Here is a 17,500-nt window from a genome sequence, read left to right on the forward strand (position 1 = left end):
ACGCCAAAGAAATCTGTCAAAAAAGTGAGAGACAGACCTAATAAAAAGTGACTTGACGCATGTCGAGTGCAGCGTCGGGCGTGCGGGCGTGCGGGCGCGCCGCGTGCCCCGGGGCGCTCACCCGCGGAGTCATTCATAAAAAGCACCGCGCACTCCGCCGGGGCCACTCACCGAGCGTGACGCCCCCGTCCGCACCTACGTTACGCGGCCTTACGTCACGTCGCCGCGTCACGTGACAGCGCCGAAATAATGGCGGACGGCTGAATCGTAAGATCTGCTGGCAAGATGACCTCCACGACGGGGAGGCGACTCGGCGGCGACCCGACTGCACGGGCGACTCGGTCTTATGTGCGAGGCGGGGCCTGACCTCTTCGCCCTCCCCTCCCGTCCTCCATCCTGCTCCTCCTCCTCCCTTCCCTCCCCTCTCCTCCCATCCCCTCCTCCCTTCCTCCCATCCTCCCCTCCTCCCGTCCTCCTCCCTTCCTCCCTCCGTCCTCCTTCCCTCCTCCCTTCCTCCTCCTCCTCCTCCTCCTCCCCCTCCGAGAGAAGAGACTAGTTACCGCTCTTTGTTGGCCCGCTGCGACCTTTGCCTCGGTTTCCCAGCGCTCAAGCTCACCCAAGGGAACGCCGGGTTGGTTGCGGGTGAGGGAGGGAAGGAGGGAAGGAGGGAGGGAGGGAAGGAAGGAGGGGGGAAGGGAAGGAGCGAGGGAGAGCAAGGAGGGAAGGAAGAAAGGATGGGAGGGAGGGGAGGGAATGAAGGAGGGGAGGGAGGGGGGGAGGGGGGGGGAGGGGGAAGGGAAGGGAGGGAGGGAAGAGAGGAATGGGAATAATAAGGATGATAAAGAAAGAAAGGAAGAAGGAGGAAACAGGGATAAGGGAGGGAAGTTGGAGGGGAGGGGGTGAAGGGTCTTCCTCTTTTCTCTTCTCTCCTCCTTCCTTCCCTTCATTTTACTCTTGCTGAATCTCTTCTCCCCTCTCCTTCCTCCTCCTCTTCTTGCACTCTCTTTCGCTCCCCATTATCACTTTTTCTGTCTTCCTCTTCTTTCCCCCTTTTTCTTCCTCCTCTTCCTTCCTTTTTTCCTCTTCGCTTCCTCTTTCTCCCTCTCTTTTTTCCTTCCATTATCCGCACGTTTTTATATCCATTTCCCTTCCTCCCATCCCACCCTTGCCTCCCCTTCCCTTTTCCTGCTAATTCCTCCTCCCTCTTCCCCCTTCCCCCCTCCCCCTCTTCTTTTCCTCCTCCTGTTTTAGCGATGGGAAGTACCCCCTGTCCCCTCCCCCCACCCCCTCCCTAACTCCATTAACCCCCCTCTCCTCCTCCTCCTCCTCCTCTCTCACCCAAAGACAACCCCTTTCTTAACTCCATTAACCTCCCCACTACTTCCCCCTCCCACCCCCCACCCCCCATTACTATAACCTTCCCTTACCCTCCCCCTACCCTCTACCAACCCTCTCCTCCCCCTACCCCCGTCCCCTCCCAACCTTCCAACCCTCCCCACTCCTCCTCCTCACCCCCACCCCCTCCCAACCTTCCAACCCTCTCCTCCCCTCTACCCCGTCTCCTCCCAACCTTCCCTCTCCCCCCTACCCCCGTCCCCTCCCAACCTTCCAACCCTCTCCACTCCTCCCCCTCACCCTCTCCCCCCTCACCTTCACCCCCACCCCCTCCCCCACCGCTTCGAAGAGCTGCAATATTCCCACGCTACCCACCTGTTCTTTGCAACGTTGACTGACCTCCGCACACACGTACATCGGTCGCCCCAGGCTGTGCCCTTATAAGGTACTTTTGTTGCAAGGCTGCTGCGGAATCGGTTGCACTCAGGTACACGCATTTACGCTCGTGTAGAGACGCATATGGACTTGCCTTTTTCTCTGCCGGTGTGTGTGTCTCTCTCTCTCTCTTTCTTTCTTTCTTTCTTTCTTTCTTTCTTTCTTTCTTTCTTTCTTTCTTTCTTTCTTTCTTTCTTTCTTTCTTTCTTTCTTTCTTTCTTTCTTTCTTTCTTTCTTTCTTTCTTTCTTTCTTTCTTTCTTTCTTTCTCTCTCTCTCTCTCTCTCTCTCTCTCTCTCTCTCTCTCTCTCTCTCTCTCTCTCTCTGTCACACACACACACACACACGTCAGACAGAGTCATGGTTAAGCAATTTGCAAGGAAACACGTACTCCTTAATGAAGCAGTAGGTTACCTTTTTCTATGCCAATTTTGTTTTTATTTTTGATCTATAAACATATATATGTATATATATATTATATAATGTCTGTATGCATGTTTTTTATCATTGTCGGTTCATTTTAAACTTTTTTTGTATTTGAGTTCGTATCTTTATACATTTCATCATCATTAGTATTAGCATCATTTATATTTTCATCATTAATATCAGCATCGTTTATCTTTTTATTCCTTTTTTTCTGGATTTTATTATTAATAATGCTTCGTCATGAAACACGCAATCCATTTTCATTGCAACCGCAGGAATCGCTTAAGTAAACACAAAAGTTTTGAAAAAATAGGTTTTTACTTTATTCCCTCCAGAGGACACGATTTATATACACATCAGATATACATCATATTTACAATTTCTTTTTAAATACTCTCTAAGCGTACAATGTACACAAAAGTACAACGTACACACCTTCCGTACATAATTATTGAGACATTAACCCCACTGTGACCAAGTGTGTATTTTTTTTCTCTCTCTCTTTCTCTTTTTTTCTCTAATAAAAAAAAGAAACAACGAACATAGATTTTTTTTCTTCTTGGCTTTAACTTCATTTTTTTGGGTTTGACTTTTTTGTTTTGTTTACTTCAGCTTACAAAAAACATCAATTGGAACATCACAAACATATTTAAGACAAACTCTGCTAAACTTCTAAACTCCTCTACGTTATTATCATTATATTTTTTTAGCACAAACATGAAAGATGAGAAAAAAAACTATTAAAGAAAAAAAAAGCCAAATAAAAAATACAGGAAAACATAAAATAAAATAAATGCATTTTGGTCATCTCTTTGGAAAACGAAAATTGAAATATATAGATAATTAATATGTTCAAATGTGCATCAGAATCAATCAGCTGACTAATGCATACATGGATATTTAAAAAAAGAGAGAGAAAGAAATTAATCTTACTGACAACAACTTCACACTGAAGGCAATAGTTTGTCAATAAAAGTATACATATAAACATATATATATCCTGTATATATAAAACACACATATATATCTATATATGTACATACACAAAAAAAAACAAAATCAAAAAAAGATCAAACACTTCTTCACACAGGAGAAAATGAAACTAATATGCACAGAATGGAAATAAAGGGGAAAAATGAGGAGAAAAAAATAATAATTAATGATAATAATGATAATAATAATAATAATAACAGACAAACATTCTTGACTAAGAGAAAGATTTTATTGGATGACTTAGGAATTAGTCCGCTCATTTCGAGGAACTATCAACTAACAAGGAACATGCCAGGGTGAGGGGAAAGGGGGGGAAGGGGGGAGGGGGCGAGAAGAGAAGGGAGGGAGAGGGGGGAAGCACAATAATTGATCTAATGCTTTTTCTCTATGTTCTCTCGTTTTCATCAGTTCAATTTATTAATCTTCATTTTTTAAAATTTCTTCAATTACCAGCAAATACTTATAAATACCTATACTTATATACTGGTTGTGCTTCGATGGGTGAAAGAGAGAGAGAGAGAGAGAGAGAGAGAGAGAGAGAGAGAGAGAGAGAGAGAGAGAGAGAGAGAAAGAGAGAGAGAGAGAGAGAGAGAGAGAGAGAGAGAAATACCCAAGAAGCTTTGGCAAAACATTCTTGTGTGATTTTGCTGGTAAATGAAAAAAAATACATATAAATTTAAGCAAAAAACATAAATGGATGGAAGCTTACAAAAATATTCTGTTAGGTTTAAATCCACCTTGATACTCTTGAAACCTTTCTTATATACTTTTCATATATACGAAACAACATTAGCACTTTTTGTAAACCTTTTTTCTTTTTTTTTTTACTTCCAGTGTTGCCACGTCTTCGGGAATTTGTATAATGCCCGTGCAGTTATTTTTAAAGGCAATTTCTTTTTTTTTCTGAATGAGAATAAGCCTGCTTTGAAATGCGTGAGAACATATTGAGAACAGAGAATATCACTGATAACAGATATGAATATGAGGAGGGGAAGAGGGAAGGGGGAATGGGGGAGGGAGGAAGAAAGGAGGGGGGGAGGGAAGGGCACATCTACACAACATCACTCTGAGATCGATCTGTGTGGGGGAGAGGAAAAAAGGGGGGGAGGGGGGAGAAAGAGAGGAGGGGGAAGAGAGAGAAAGAAAGGAGAGAATAGTAAATGAGCGCGAGTGTGATTTAAATGGAAAGAGATTAAAAGAGTGAGAGAGAAAAAAAAGTGAAAAGATATTTCTTTCCACTAAATCTCCCATCTCTCTCTCTCTTTCTCTCATTCTCACCCCCACTCAACACTCTCCTCTCCCATCTTTCTCTCCCTCGCCCTCTTCTCTCTCTCTCTCTCTCTCATCTCACTATATCTTCGTGGATTTGACACAAGCGTTCGTATCTCTCACTATACAGCACACTACACTTCAACACAGCGACAAAGGGGGCAACCGGCATATAAAGGGGGGGGAGAGGTGGGTAGGAAGGGCGGAGATGAAATAGGAAGAGAGGGAGAGGGGAAGAAGGGGGAAGAGGGGTGGGGAGGGGGATGAATTAGCCTCCATACACAGACCACAAAAAATATATATATATATAAAAGGACCACAGGTTTCACCATCATCACTATCATGTCACCATCATCGTCATGACGTCACCACCGTTCCTCATCACAATTCTTCTTTTTTTGCGGTGTGGATATCTTCGCTATTTCACTATCTCCTAAACAAAAAAAACAACAACAAACAAACAGTCGCGAGAGCACAAACAAAAACAAAATCTTTGTTTCGTGTTGTCGCTTCCTTGTTTACTTGCTTGCAACTGTCTGCTTGATTAAGTCCCTTGTTTTCCTCGCACAAACACACCAAACTCCTCCCCTTTGCCACTGTGCTTGCTCCTTTAAACAACAACAATACTTCTTCGTTCATTTGTTCACTGTTCATTTCCACTGTTCACATGGAAGGCACTACAATATAAACACAATTTTTTGTACCACATTCCACATACCACAAGTTACAGTGTACATATATATATTTATATATAATTAAAAAAAAGAGAGAGTGTGAGAGAAAAAAAATCGATTTATTTTTAACAATAAATAAAATAACACATTTGCAAAAAAAAAGAAAGAACAGAGAGAGAGAAAGGCGGCGAAAATAAGGAGAAGAGATAGCCATAACTAGAGTAGAAGTAGTAAATAGTAATGATAGCTCCTAAATTAAAACATCTTTGGATGTGCTTGGGACTAAAGAGAAGTGAAAAACATCACTTCAGTATTTCAGTTTGTTTGTTTTCGTTTCTTTTCTTTCGGGGCTTCTGCGGGGCTGTGGCTTCCTTGCACGCGTGAGGTCGAGAAGAAGGGAACTCGTGTACTTTCCTCCTTTTCACAACCTCCGTCCACCACCTTCCAGAAGGCGAAAACAACAACGAAAATAATAATAATTAATAATACTATCAATTGTAATAGAAGTCTTGGTTTCTCTTTTTTTGGCGTCACTAGCAAAAAAATGTTTTATTTTTTTCGGGGGCAAAATTTTATTTGCTTTTTTTTCTGCTTACTTTTTTTTAAACACTTATGAAGACGAAGAAGAATCGCACAGAGTCAATTATTTTCTCTCTCTTAAATCATCCTCTTCTCTTCACTTTCACTTTTTTCGTTCTTCTCTTTTCTACAGGCATCGTAGAGTTCGAAGAAAAAAACGTAATTATTTGAACGAATCACTAAACCTCCGTGGCAATGTAATTCTCATCATCATAATGTTCCTCTATAACGAACACACTTGACGGCGTGGTACAGGTGGAAGGCGTACAGGTGGAGGTTAACGTGTTGGTGGAGGTGTGGATGTCGCAGCTGCCGCCTCCACCGCTGCCCACTCCGCCTCCGCCTCCGCCGCCTCCGCTGCCGATGAGGCTGTTGCGCTTGCTGTACACATCGCTGCGGGAGAGAGAGAAGGGGGGTTAGGGGCGATCCGAGTGCATGGGAGAGAGGGAGAAGAGAAAGAGAGAGAGAAAGGGGGGTTAGGGGCGGTCCGAGTGCATGGGAGAGAGGGAGAAGAGGAAGAGAGAGGGAGAGGGAGAGGCAGAAGACAATATTTCAGATAAGGTTTCGTCTGAGGACTTTGTGAGAGAGACTGATTGCCGAAGGCGTGCTTACCTGTGGCTGTGGACTCGCGGGAGGGGGGGTTCGGGGAGCACCTTGCAGGGCGCGTTGAGCTCCGAGGTGGGCGTCCCGCGGCAGGCAGGGGCGTGGGCGGGAGCGTCGAGGCCCTTCTCGAGGCAGTCGGCGAGCGAGAGGCGCGACACGTCGGTGTTGATGGTCTTGGTGCTCCTCGCCGGCACGATGCTGTACGTGTTCTCGACGGCCTTCTTGGCGTCGGGCTCGTGCAGGTGCAGGTGGTGGCCGCCCTGCAGGTGCGGCAGCGCGTGGTGCTGCGTGTTGAGCGGCTTGGCCGGGTAGTCGAGCGAGTTGATGATCATGTGGTCCTCCAGGCACTTGTTGTTGGCGGCGTTGACGGCGTTGTGCACCATGTTCTGCTCGTTCTGGCGCCGCGCCTCCTCGTCCTGGCGCGCGCGCTCGCGCCTCCTGCGCCGCTTCATGCACACGATGGCCAGCGCCGACACCACGGCCAGCACGGGCACGGCCACGCTGAAGGTCACCACCAGCACCACCTGCGCCGCCGACATGGGTGACGCGTCCACGTCCACCTGCGGCGCCGGCTTGGTCACCACCGTGCAGAAGGGGCCGCCCAGCCCGCTCGGGCACGTGCACTGGAAGCCCACGGCCAGCTCGGGCGCCTCCACGCAGTAGCCGCCGTTGTGGCACGGCGCCGACGCACACGGCGACACGGGCACGGGCACACGCGTCGTGCACTGACGGCCGCCCCAGCCGGGCCGACACTCGCATGAGAAGTCGTTGACGCCGTCCACGCAGGTGCCGCCGTTGGCGCAGGGCTGCGTGCGGCAGTCGTCCACGTTGGTCTGGCACAGCGTGCCCAGGAAGCCGGGGATGCAGCGGCACGTGAACGAGTCGAGGCCGTCGATGCACGTGCCGCCGTTGAGGCACGGCCGGTGCGCGCAGTCGTCCACGTTGGTCTGGCAGCGGTCGCCCGTGTAGCCGACGGGGCACACGCACTGGAAGCCGTCGTGCTCGTCCACGCACGAGCCGCCGTTGAGACAGGGGTCCGACGCGCACTCGTTGACGGGGCGCTCGCAGCTGGTGCCCTCGTAGCCGGCGCGGCAGTGGCACTCGTAGCCGGTGGCTGTGTCGGAGCAGGAGGCACCGTTGAGGCACGGCCGGTCGGAGCACGACTGCCCGGAGATCTCGCAGTACTGGCCGGTGAAGCCCGAGGGGCACTGGCACACGAACTGGTCGTCGCCCGCGTCCAGGCACGTGCCCCCGTTGCGGCACGGCGTGTTGGCGCACGTGTCGTTGATGATCTCGCAGATGGTGCCCGAGAAGCCCGGCGGGCACTCGCACGAGTACGAGCCCGGGGCCGTGTTGAAGCAGGTGGCGCCGTTCTTGCACGGGCGGTGGTTGGTGCAGAAGTTGAGGTCCTGGTTGCAGAAGAGGCCGCCCCAGCCCTCGATGCAGTTGCACTGCCACTGCTTCTCGCAGGTGCCGTGGAGGCAGCCGGGGTACACCTGGCACTGGTCGCAGTTCGGGCCCTTCCACCCGCTGTGGCACCTGCAGGAGAGGAAAACGAGTCGTTAGCCACGCGACGAGTGAAACAAAGACAAGAATAAGAAAACCATATATGAGCAAATCAACGCAGGCCCTCTCCCGCGCCCCGCCCGTCCCACGAAGAGGAAAAAAGAGGCTAATTATAAAGTCATCGAAGCCACCTCTTGCCCTCTCCTCCTCCTCCTTGTCCTCCGACCGGCAATAGTGTTCGTCGGGCCTCGCGGGGCTTCCTTCCCATGATGCCCTTCGCCAAGGAAGTGACACCTGATCTCGGCGTCCTCTTACAAGCTCCTCCTCGTCTCCTTCACCTCCTCCTCCTCCCCCTATTCCTCTTTGGCCTCTCTTTTCGACTTCTTATTCGTCCCAACACCCTCCGTTTTCCCCCTTCCTGAGCTTCTGTTTAAATTCATGTCTTGATCCCCCCTCCCCTGTAACTGACTTTTACCTAAGGGAAAGAGGAAAGAGCGGGAGGGAAAGAGGGAGGAAAGAGGAGTAGGGAGGGAGAAGGAGTGCGGGTAGGGGAGGAGGGAACGGTTCGGCGGTAAGGGGATACACTAGCCAAGGGGTTGAGGGACCTCAAGTTAAACAACAATAAAACGTAAGGAGGTCGGTTTCCTCTTCCCCTCCTCCTCCTCCTCCCTCTTTGTCCTTTTTCCTGATCTCTCCCCTCTACCCCCCTCTTCCCCCCCCCCCCCCCCTTCCCTGAAGCGACGAAAATAAAGAAAAAAAAAAACAACAACAATATTCCCCCATGACAATACCCTCCCTCCCTCCCTCCCTGGTGATAATAACCTTCCCCCCCCCTCCACACTCCCTCCCCCGGTGGTAATAACCGAAGCAATACTCACTTGCACTCGTTGGGCTGGTCGCAGTACCCGGTGGACTCGTGGCAACCGGGGCTACAGATGGCTACGGGGAGAGAAAGGAAAAAAAAATTAGTTATGCATTGCCTACCTCTCGGAGAAGATATTGAGATGCGCATTCATATCAACGACTTAAAAAAAAATGACAAAAGAGAGAATTTATTCGAAAAAGAAGTGTGGGAAGGGTCTAAGAGGAACAAGGAGGAAGCGAAGGATCAATAAAAACGAAAGTCGCACATTGACGATAAACCGGGCCTAACAGATAAGAAAAAGAAAGAAAGAAAGAAAGAAAGAAAAGCTTCGAACGCACATCTGCTTGTGACATCTGTCCCTCCCCTCCTCCCTTCTCCTCCCCCCCCCCCGGCTTGCCCTCCCGCATGGCATCAAACACCTCGCCAAACACCTCAACTCGGAGAAGACGAGAAGAGAGAGAGAAAAAAAAATCATTTAAGAGCGTGTGATTCAGAGAAGTTGAATCCCAAGACGAGACCGCTTTGTTGCCCAAGAGAGAGAGAAAAAAAATCCAATATCCCAACTCTTTCTTGTTCTTCATTATTTTTATTTTTGGAGAAAGAAAAAAAAAAGAGTGAATGAGGAGTGAAACTAAATGAACCGCGGCGAGGCGTTGTGAGCGCGGGTAGCAGCTGCGAACGCGTGACGTCACACTACTACCCGCTGTACCCCCCCTTCCCCCCCCCTCTTTCCCTCGTAGCCCTGCCATCTGGCGGCGGCGGCGGACACGACTCGGGACGACGGTAAACAACAACAACAATTAACCAAAACCACGTGTTACCCTGGCGTCGCGTCGAACTACAACATGTGCGGCAAAGATAGAGAAAAAGAGACAATAAAAAAGCCAAAGAAACAGAAAGGCAATCAATAGTGAAGAAAAAAAATAGAAAAAGTAAACAAATCCAAGAAAAAAACCCTCAAATCCAGAAGAAAAAAAAAAAAGAAAACTCCAAATACTCACGTTTGAGACAGTAGTTATCGGGTCCCTGCCACCCGTCGAGGCACACGTACTCGCCCTGGTCGTCGCACACGTAGCGGCCGAAGGAGTCGTTCCTCGGCTTGCACCACTTCCGGCAGCCCTCGCCGTAGTAGTTCTCCTGGCAGGTCACTCGGAACTCGTAGGAGAGCGACGAGTGCGAGGTGCGGTGGTCGTCGCCCGTCCACTCTTCCCCGAGGTCGAGCCACCGCTGGATCATCAGGCGGGTGATCAGGGCCGGTTCTGGGGGGGGAGAGAGGGGGGAGGGGTCAGTCGTGGGGTTATGGGGGTGGCTGTGAGAGGGGGGGGGGGGATGGTGGAGATGGAGAATGAAGGTGGGAGGGTGGAGAATGAAGGGAGGAGATGGTGGTGGTGATGGAGAATGATGTGGGGAGAGGTGGGGAGATGGATTATGAGGGGGAGAAGGTGGGGATGCGAGTGTGAGTGAGAGAGTCATTATGAGGCGGCAAAGGGGGCGTGCCAAAAAAACCCCGCAAACCTAAAATGACTACATGAAACCGCGCCTCCGCAGATACGTAGAGGCATCGACCATAACACATTAAAAACCGCATATTTCTTCCAGAGTGCATCTCCGGCATGGGAAACCGAGCGTGGATAATCTACATAAAAATATCGGAAGAAAAAAAGGGAGAAGCGAAGACTGATAAAAAGGCAAAGATGTAATTTTTTCATCGATATGCTCGGTGAATCTCCTGTGTGCGTGGGCGCGCGCGCGCATCGAGTCCAGACCTCCCTTGTCGTGAGAACACAACCCGATAAAGAGGAAAAAGAGGAACTCGTGAGAAACACATAATAACGGATAAAACAAGGACGTGGTGAGGGAGGAAAAGGTGAAGAAGAAACTGGTAATAAAAGGGAGGAGGAGGAGGAGGAGAAGATGGAAGATGAGGAAGAAGAGAGAGCGTAAGAAATAGCGAAGGAGGCGCGGAGAAGGGAGAGGGGGAGGGAGGAGGAGGAGGGAGCGGGAGGGGGGGAGGAGAGGTGTGCATGGCGCTGGCTGCATGACTTGAAGTGCATGGGAGCGTGGGAAAGTGTCTGGCGAGCTGCTGGGTCTTGCCAGGGAGGGAGGGCGGGCGAGGGAGCGGGAGGGAGAGGAGGGAGGGAGGGAGGGCGGGCGAGGGAGCGGGAGGGAGGGAGGGCGAGGGAGGGTGATGCGAGGGGGCAGGGAGGGAGGGAGGGAGGAAGAGGCTGGGAGGGAGGGAGGAGCGAAGTTACGTGTGTTGCCCTGCATACACAATGCCCAACCACTTAGGTATCGGTACACGCAGGTACCAAATGTTTCTCTTAATTTTTTCTTCTTTTTACTCTCTCTCTCTCTCTCTCTCTCTCTCTCTCTCTCTCTCTCTCTCTCTCTCTCTCTCTCTCTCTCTCGTTTAAATGCCACGTTTTGCTATCTTTTTCCAACTTAAACTATACGATCTTACAAGGTCGTTTGAATCTACCGGAAAAAAATAACATCCTCTCAAAGGAAAAAAAAGAAGAGACGAAGAACCAAAGAGAACAGAGAAAGAAAAAAACAAAACAAAAGAACAAGCAAATAAAACAAGAGAAACGGGAGAAGAAAAAAAAAGAACAAGAAGGAACCAACCAGCTGTAAGTCCCTCCCCTCCCTCCCTCCCTCCCTCCCTCCTCCCTCCCCCGTACCTGCCTAAAGCACGGCTGCAATTGCCACGTTTAAGCTGTTAGTCATCGCCGTGCCCCGTGCAACACAGGCCATGGGAAAAAGCAACGAACGAACAGAAGCACGGGAGAACAGGGAGAACAGGGAGAACACAGATAGTTGCTGTTCTTCAAAGGGCTGGGAACGCTTCGATATTGTTATTTGTCCGTCTATTTATATTTTGGTGAAGGAGAGAGAGAGAGAGAGAGAGAGAGAGACAGAGAGACAGAGAGACAGAGAGACAGAGACAGAGAGACAGACAGAGAGACAGACAGAGAGAGAGAGAGAGAGAGAGAGAAAAGGGGGGGGGCTAAAGACTCGAGTTGAGAGCGAAATAGGAGAGGAATAAGGGAGGGGGAGAGAGAGAAGAAAACTAACTACCTGAAACTGCCCAAGAAGTCGTTAGAACGCTCTCGAATGCCTGCCCCTTCCTACCCCCTACCCCCAACCCTATCAATACCCTCTCCATACCCCATTTTCCCTTCTCTCTCTCTCTCTCTCTCTCTCTCTCTCTCTCTCTCTCTCTCTCTCTCTCTCTCTCTCTCTCTCTCTCCCCCCCATGCCCAAAGGTCCCCATCTTTTCTCCGTTCACGCTAAATTGGTGAGTTTACTCCGACTCTTAGCACAGGAAATGGATTTCTCGCAGGGGGGGGGGGGAGGAAAGGGGTCGGTAGACGGAGGGGAAAGAGGCAAAAAGAGGAAGGTCTGTATAGACAAGTGAAGAAAAGAGAAGAGAACGAGAAAAACATGAAAACTTACAAAAAAAAAATTACTTAACTACTCCACCTTGCCTACAGGAAGGTAAGAGAGAGAAATGCCTACCCACGATCGCGGCCCATTAAAAGACGCACACGCACTCGCGCACACACACACACATGTAAACAAAAAGGGAGGCGGCCAAGGAGCAAAAACTGGACGTTCCTTCCTCGTGAGTGAGTGAACGTCTCAAGGAGTCTACAGAGGAGACTACATAACGACCCCCTCTCCTCCTACCTCCTCCTCCCTCCTCTTCCTCCTAATCCTTATTCTCACCTCATTCGCACGGAGAGAGGAAGAAGACGTAAAGCAGAAGAGAAGAAGCATAAGAAGATAAGAAGAAGAAGAAGGAGGAGGAGGAGAAGGAGGAGGAGGAACACCCACGTCCGTCTCACCTCTGTTGCTCCGACGGCGGTGGATGCTCTCTCGCGCGCAGGCGAATGAACGGAGCGACGGAGGCAAAAACGTTTGACAATAGTGTGTGTGTGAGAGAGCGACAGAGGAAGAGGAGGAATGGGAGGGATAGGAATAAGAGGGGAAAGAGAACATGAGCAGGAGGAAGAGGAGAGATAAGAAAACGAGGAGATTGGGGATAGAGAGAGAGAGAGAGAGAGAGAGAGAGAGAGAGAGAGAGAGAGAGAGAGAGAGAGAGAGAGAGAGAGAGAGAGAGAGAGAGAGAGAGAGAGAACCGGGAAGCCAGACCAAAAGTGGAGGACGGAGGTAGAGGTGAGAGGGGGAAACGGGGAGTAGGTGGGGAGAGAGAGAGAGAGGGGGGGGAAGGGGGGAGGGAAACACGTGTAATGATAACCATATATCGTTTTCCTGTGTTCTATCGCATTACAACACACTCGGGGGGAAAGATACAGGAGGAAATTACAGCGGTTCGGTCAAGCGCTGGAGTGTGTCGTCATGGAAAGGGGAGGAAAGGAAGGAAAAGGGGGCGAGCGAAAGAGAGGGAAGGGAAGGCGAGGAGGAAGGGAGAATAGCGGAAGGGGGGAAAGGTAAAGTAGGTAGGTTGGTAGGAAAGTAAGCCGGGACTAAGAGTGGGGCGGGGAAGCGAGGCAGGAAGGGAAGGGAGGAGGGAGGGAGGGAGAGAAGGAAGGGGGAGAGCTAAAGAGCGTGAGAAGAAGAAGAGGCGAATTTGCAACAGCAGCAACAGCGAGAACCAACAACACTAAAAAAGGCGAAGGGATTAGGCGAACGGAAGGAGACACACGTGGTTAAAAGCTACGAAAAAGGACGTCTGTAAAACGCTCCCTAACAAAGCTACCGTTGTGACGTTCTCCCTCTTCTCTTCTCTCTCTCTCTTTACCTCTTTCGCTCCCTTTTACCAAACCTTACAGCTTCGAAGGACCCAAACCGACAGACTAACATCCAACACAAATATTCCTCACATAGACAGCGAGAGGAAAAAGACAGGGGGCGATATTCGAACACGCACCAACACACACACACACACACACGCAGGAGCGGGTTGTCAGCAGTTGGTGGAGTTCCTAAGGGCGGGTATCCTACACCGCCTGGGGGTTCCTGAGCGTCCCGTCTTGCCCCGGGGCGACCACTAATATCCTGCCAGTCCCCCTCTCCCTCCGACCCTCCTCCTAACCCCCAAGCCACCTAATGGGACTTATTAAGCCCCCGCCAGCGATCTTTCTCCCCCGAAACCCTCGCTCCTTTACGTGGCTATAGACTGATCGTCAAAGGTGTTTTTTGTGTGTGTGATGGTGTGGAAACATCAATCCATAAAACACCAATATTTCTCAATCATCATAATCTTTCTTTACTTGTTCTCTCTTTTTCTCTTTCTTCCCGACTAATGGACAGAGTGGAGGAACAATCGAGATTTGTTTAACGCTGGCGACCGCACACACTCCACATTATAAACACGACGGGTGCCAGAAGGCCGTCCTGTGGTACTACACACATACACACAAAACCCATGAACCGAGCGTCAACTTCCACACATCCTACTTCGATCTTTGGGAGGGGGAGGGAACTACATTGACGCTTACTTCTCTCTCTCTCTCTCTCTCTCTCTCTCTCTCTCTCTCTCTCTCTCTCTCTCTCTCTCTCTCTCTCTCTCTCTCTCTCTCATTCGGAGGGCGATAAACTCGGCGTATTCTGAAACACTAGCGACTCCAACGAAACCGGATGCACCGCCATTCCCTCTCCCTCTCTCTCTCTCTCTTCCCTCTCCCTCCCTTCTTCTATCGGACGCAGTTCTCTCTTTCCCCCACCCCCATCATCCTCCCTTCCCTCCCTCTCGCTCCTCCCCCCCCCCTTTTCTCTCTCCTCCCATCTGTTCCCTATCTTCATCGGCTATTGTTTTGGGTCTTTACATCTGGTGTCCGCTGACCACATGCTAATCGCTGTCCGCTACAGAGTGCTGATGTAATTTATGTGCTTTTATTGTTATACATTAGGGAACTATTGACGTGATAATTATATATCTATGCTCTGAACTTGGATATCAATAAGAAGCTTATATTTTCAAAATACTATGAATAAATAAGTATAAAAATAAAGAACCACTAAATCCAACCCAACATTAAGGCATCATTCGATCGTCGTTCAAATGCCACCTTTACGACAATCCTCCAGAAGGGCTAGATTACCTCGCTTTAATGGGTCGGACCTCTCAAGAGGAGGCGGCACCAACAATTAAAACCTTCTGCTAATCCCATCTTAGGTCGTTCGCGAAGGGTCGGCAAAGTGACCTGAAATGCCCTTTGACCTAACACTGCTCTCTTTACCTAGGCTACTTCCCCCCTCCCCCTCTATCATCCATCTCTCCTCTTCCTCCTTTTTCTTCCCTTTCATCCTACGTCGTCCCATGATCTGACCTCTCTTGCCTCAAAAAAGTGACCATCTGACCTAACTTTTGTGTCCCCGAATCCCTAAGGAGATCTTAAGGTTTATAATCTTATACACATTAGGATGACCCGAAGAGACGCGAGTCAGGTCAACACATGATTACAAAGTTTAGAAATATATAAAAATACTAATAACATCAGAATATGAAAGGATAATATTAGTTAGGTAGGCCTATACGATCTTCGATCTGGACTCGATGCGACGCGGTTTCAAAATAACTAAATTTAACCTTAATTTATGTAGTTGTTGTAAGCAAAGTAATGAATAAACAAAACATCGAAAGTACTCACCAACATAAGTAGCAGTTGTGTTGGGTTCTTCGTGCCATGCTTCTATGATGAGCGAAAATGTTCCCTGTTGAAGAAAAGGAAGAAATTTCCACCATGAGCACTTGTATTCTTTCGTATATCTTTACTATATATATTTATGCATTTCTTTCTTTCTCTTTCGGTATACACTTAATGAACGGAATATGGCGATCGAACTTGTACGTACACACAATACGCACACGCATAAACACACACAAACACGAATCCCAAAGTGCTGTGATCAATCAATTGTGAAGTTCTTTGCCGTTTTAGAAGTATATTATCATCACCTTTTCTAAGACACAATCTTCTCTCTATACAAGAATCTCGAATGGAAAACTTCTTAATTTTCTCTCTTCTATTACAGCTTTTCCTTAGAGCGATTCTCAACGGTCCATAAAGCAATCAATACCAGCGTAAGGTACACTTTACCACTTGGACGAAAGTCGTTTATGATTTTACAACCTCCGTCAGGCTTTCCGGGGTTAACTGCTGTGACTACTCACTCACACTCATCTACTGATGGGTGTATGCTTCACTTCTTTCGATTTTATCTAGAAAGTGCATCACCACTTTCGTAAAATCACTGGTGTAGTTTGTTCTCTTTTTTTTAACACTTTGGTTTGATTTCTCACTTGAAGAGGTTGAGAAAATCTTTTCTTTTTCACTATGGTCTATGGTAACATTTTTTCCATAGTTGTATTTTAAGCACTCGTGATAGGCCGTGAAACTGATGTTACTGTTTCAACACAGGCCGAAGCACATTTTTTCACCATAGCACCATAGGCCTATGTCAAGAACACTGATGGTAAGCGTGTTCAGTCTCGGCAAATAAAATGCACTTTTTTCCACTTCCTTTCTATCACATTTCTGTTTTCTTCCACTGATTTCTTTGGGACTTTCTTTGCACCAAAAAGGTATAATGATTATTTTTTATTTTGAAGTAGAAGAAACGAGAAATACGAAAAGAAAAAGACCAGAAGATGAAAAATGATTTTACACTGTACATTCACACTTCCAACCGTGGGAACGTTCCTTCTTTGCTCGATGCACTTTTACTACACGAGTTTAAGGATTAAGATGCACTTTGTAACAAGAAGTGGACAAAAAACTTGTTGGGTCACTTTGCTCCGTTCAGAACGAGAAGAGAAGTCGAGAAAGAGAGTGAGGAATAGTGAGTAAACAGGCATAAGAGAGAGGAAAATTATTACCTCTACTCGCCATCTCTTTACTTAGGTTATTCTCCTCAATTCTCTTCTCTCTCTTTCTCTCCTCCTCTCTCTGCTTCTGTCTCACTCTCTCACTTGTGTAGTTCTTTTCTATTCATTCACTATACATAGGCAATTTTTCACTTAACACAATTCCAAATAGCACTGTATCACTGTTTATCCTCGTCGTCTTGCACTGTACACTCCTTCAAAAACGGCAAAGTTTCGACACAATTCTCACAATCTTTGGGACTTCGCGTATGTATGGTGTTTTCGCTCACTAAGTTTTCTTCGCATCATATTCCGTACATTAAATCAATACCACATTTTCGAGAAAGAACACTACTATATATCAAAACATTTTCCATTTCTTCTTCACCAACACAGAACACACATCCACTTTGATGGAAGCATATTTTTCCTCTTGTATTTCCGTTTTCCTTACCTGCCACGAAGCGAGCTCAAAGGGCACCGGATTGCGGAAACCCTGCAAATCCACTTTGGAGAAATCCACTTCGTTGTCGCCCAAGACCGGAGTCTCAGCCTCACCGAAAGTGCATGGCGATTCCGGGTCTATAACTTCTTGGTAAACCTTGAGGCACACGCGAAATTTCGTCTTGCAAGTACCCGTGCAGTGTCCTTGCGAGTTCCGATAGCCGCTGCAACAATGTCCTTCGGTGTCCTTGCCGAAGCGGTTCGAGAACTTCTTCAGGCGGAGTTCGAACACGGCGTTGGCCGAGGTCTTTGGGAAGGAGACAAAAGGGAGACTGCGTTAGTAAAATGCGTGGTGAATATTTCTGTTAAAATGGGTTTGATTTTAAAAGCTACTGACTTTGGGATAAGGTATATTTTGGGGACTTGGGATTTTTTGCATTCACAAGGAATACTCGGATACAAATTGGATGGTATATATCCACACACACTGCCACGATTTCCAAAGGCTTCAACACTGAGATATCACTCGATCACAAACT

The 17,500-nt window shown here is 48.3% G+C and overlaps 1 protein-coding gene across 3 annotated transcripts in view; it reads right to left on the reverse strand.

Annotated features, from left to right (window-relative positions):
• Positions 1 to 2,493: 2,493 nt before the first annotated feature.
• LOC113815864 (delta-like protein B) overlaps positions 2,494 to 17,500 on the reverse strand; it is a 73,712-nt gene continuing 58,705 nt past the window's right edge. For all 3 annotated transcript variants that reach the window (XM_070133372.1, XM_070133378.1, XM_070133382.1), the window contains exons 3-8: positions 16,972 to 17,268; positions 15,301 to 15,364; positions 9,685 to 9,942; positions 8,697 to 8,757; positions 6,322 to 7,851; positions 2,494 to 6,102 (exon numbers count right to left, since the gene is read on the reverse strand). In XM_070133372.1, the coding sequence (XP_069989473.1) occupies positions 5,889 to 6,102; positions 6,322 to 7,851; positions 8,697 to 8,757; positions 9,685 to 9,942; positions 15,301 to 15,364; positions 16,972 to 17,268 (2,424 nt within the window). In that variant the 3' untranslated portion in view covers positions 2,494 to 5,888. The remainder of the gene's footprint in view (positions 6,103 to 6,321; positions 7,852 to 8,696; positions 8,758 to 9,684; positions 9,943 to 15,300; positions 15,365 to 16,971; positions 17,269 to 17,500) is intronic.

This window comes from Penaeus vannamei, chromosome 2 (genome assembly GCF_042767895.1).
Source record: "Penaeus vannamei isolate JL-2024 chromosome 2, ASM4276789v1, whole genome shotgun sequence".
NCBI lineage: Eukaryota > Metazoa > Arthropoda > Malacostraca > Decapoda > Penaeidae > Penaeus > Penaeus vannamei.